The sequence below is a fragment of the Charadrius vociferus genome, unplaced genomic scaffold (assembly GCF_000708025.1).
Source record: "Charadrius vociferus isolate BGI_N301 unplaced genomic scaffold, ASM70802v2 scaffold573, whole genome shotgun sequence".
Taxonomy (NCBI): Eukaryota; Metazoa; Chordata; class Aves; order Charadriiformes; family Charadriidae; genus Charadrius; species Charadrius vociferus.
The window spans coordinates 595,673-597,951 of NW_009647569.1; the positions used below are offsets into that span (position 1 = coordinate 595,673).

The following is a 2,279-nucleotide window of genomic DNA, read 5'->3' on the forward strand; positions in this document are numbered from 1 at the left end:
CCTGACCGGCAGGATGCCGGGCCAGGCGGGTCGCCGGTCAGACCCAGGGTGCGACGGTCCTGCCTTTCCTGTTGTTAACATCAGTACAGCTTCGCTGCACCTTCCTCTGCAAAGGTGCTGAGCTCCGGCCCCAGAAGCTGAGTGTCAGGAGGGCTGCAGGTGGAGACGGTGTGTTCAGACCACGGGTGGTGCTCTTCCCTTCTTGTGGCGTGGAAGGGAAGGTGCCATTAGCTAATGCTGCTTCTTCCAAGAGCCAGGGATTAGGGAAGAGAGCTGAATTCTAGATCCTGGAGAGACGGGGACCTGATCCTGCACTGCTTGCTGACCCAAAGACCTGGCAGGGGATCAGTGGGATGATGAGCTGCAGTTGCTGGCGGGCTTAACATTGGCGCGTTGCTGCTTTTTGTTGCAGGTGGGAAGGCAGCGGTAGCTCATTATGGCCCTGGCAGACAACACGGGCTGTGCCAAACCCAGCGAGGACTTCCCTTTCCCTGAGATCATTGAACTCAATGTGGGTGGACAAGTCTACATCACCCGCCACCCCACCCTGGTCAGCGTGCCTGGCTCGCTCCTCTGGGAGATGTTCACTCAGAAGAACGTCCGATCCCTGGCCCGCGACAGCAAGGGACGGTTCTTTGTGGATCGGGATGGTTTCCTCTTCCGCTACATCTTGGATTACATGAGGGACCAGCAGTTGGTGCTGCCCGACCACTTCCCGGAGAGGAGCCGCCTGCAGCGAGAGGCCGAGTACTTCATGCTGCCGGAGCTCGTGAAGATGCTGGCCCCCAAGCTCAGCAAGCAGAACTCGCTGGGAGACGACCCATGCCAAAGCGACCCGGAGGAGCTCTCCCCCAACGCGGATGCCTCCCGCAACCTGACCTCTGCCAGTGCCACCCTCCCCAGTGCCGTGGCTGGTGGCCCCGGCGGTGCCGTCGCCACCAGCGTGGGTGCTGCCAGCACCGACGTCCGCAGGGCAGGTTTCATCACCATCGGCTACCGGGGCTCCTACACCCTGGGCAGGGACAGCCAGACAGATGCCAAGTTCCGCAGGGTGGCACGGATCATGGTGTGTGGCAAGACGTCGCTGGCCAAGGAGGTCTTTGGTGATACCTTGAACGAGAGCAGGGACCCAGACAGGCCCCCGGAGAGGTACACCTCCAGGTACTACCTCAAATTCACCTTCCTGGAGCAAGCCTTTGATAAACTGGCCGATGCTGGCTTCCACATGGTGGCTTGCAACTCCACAGGCACCTGTGCCTTCGCCCACGACCAGACAGATGACAGGATCTGGACCTCTTACACCGAATATGTTTTCTATCGTGAGTGACACCAAAAAAAAAACCCCAAACCCCACAAACCTCCAAACGCCAACTCTCCCTTTCCTCTCCTGTGCTGGCTGTTGCCTAGAAGGTAGACATCCAACCCCCGAATCCCAGCGTCCCCCCTTTGCCTCCTTTTGAGTTTGTTCTTGGGTTTTTTTTCCCCCCACTCCTTCCTCCACGTCGAACCTCTTCAGCTCTTCCTTGTAGCAACTGGTGACCACCAACCTTCTTCCCTCTCTCCGACTTCTGCAGTAGCCGCCTGTAGCTCCCAACCCTCCCTGGATGTGTGGACTTGGACACTTATCGTGTACATGTTTTGGGGTGGGAGGCGGGGAGGGGGGGTGTCATGCACCGGACTCTGCTCTGGGCTGGGATTCCTGCTCCTGGATGAGCTGGTCCATGATGGACACTGAACTCGGCTCTCGTGCCCTGTACGCCGTGCGGCTCCCCAAGAACGTGCTGCGTACGCTGTATTCCATCTGCCGAGGGGTTCGAGTGAGAAAGCGTTGGTTTAAGGACATGGAGAAAGGTGGGAAGCGGAGAGGAGGGTGGTGGGGGGGTGTGTGGAAAGATGAAGCCTCGCAGCACGGATGTATTGCCATTAGCCCATGTAAGCAGCTTAGCGTTTAGACTGTCGGTGCTTGGGAAGGTTAGATAAAGACGCACCCAGTGTTTGCAGTTCTGATTGGAAGCATCGCTGCTGCTCTGCGGTGCCTTGGGGTTGTTTTGTGGGGTTTTTTTTTGGGGGGGTGGGAAGGGGCGGACGCTCTGTTCGTACATACAGGGAGGGAGGGGGGGGAGCGGGGTAGGCTTTACACGCTGGCGGGTGTAAAATGCTTATACATCTCTCAACGTAGTTGGAGGTCTGTCAGAAAAAGAAAAAAAAAAGTACCTTCTTCTTTCCTTTGGAGCGCGATAGACAGCGACGTGGGCTTCGGAGGGCCGGGGCTGGGGTGC

General features: G+C 58.2%; 1 protein-coding gene across 1 annotated transcript; it reads left to right on the forward strand.

Moving 5' to 3' along the window:
- The first annotated feature begins 416 nt into the window (after window positions 1-416).
- KCTD12 (potassium channel tetramerization domain containing 12) lies at window positions 417-1,356 on the forward strand. Its single transcript, XM_009880828.1, has one exon. The coding sequence runs from the start codon at window positions 437-439 to the stop codon at window positions 1,325-1,327; it is 891 nt and encodes a 296-aa protein (XP_009879130.1). The 5' UTR covers window positions 417-436; the 3' UTR covers window positions 1,328-1,356.
- Window positions 1,357-2,279: the final 923 nt, after the last annotated feature.

Excerpts from the sequence above, each read along its gene's own strand:
- KCTD12 (XM_009880828.1), top strand. The coding sequence starts at position 437 with ATGGCCCTGGCAGACAACACGGGCTGTGCCAAACCCAGCGAGGACTTC.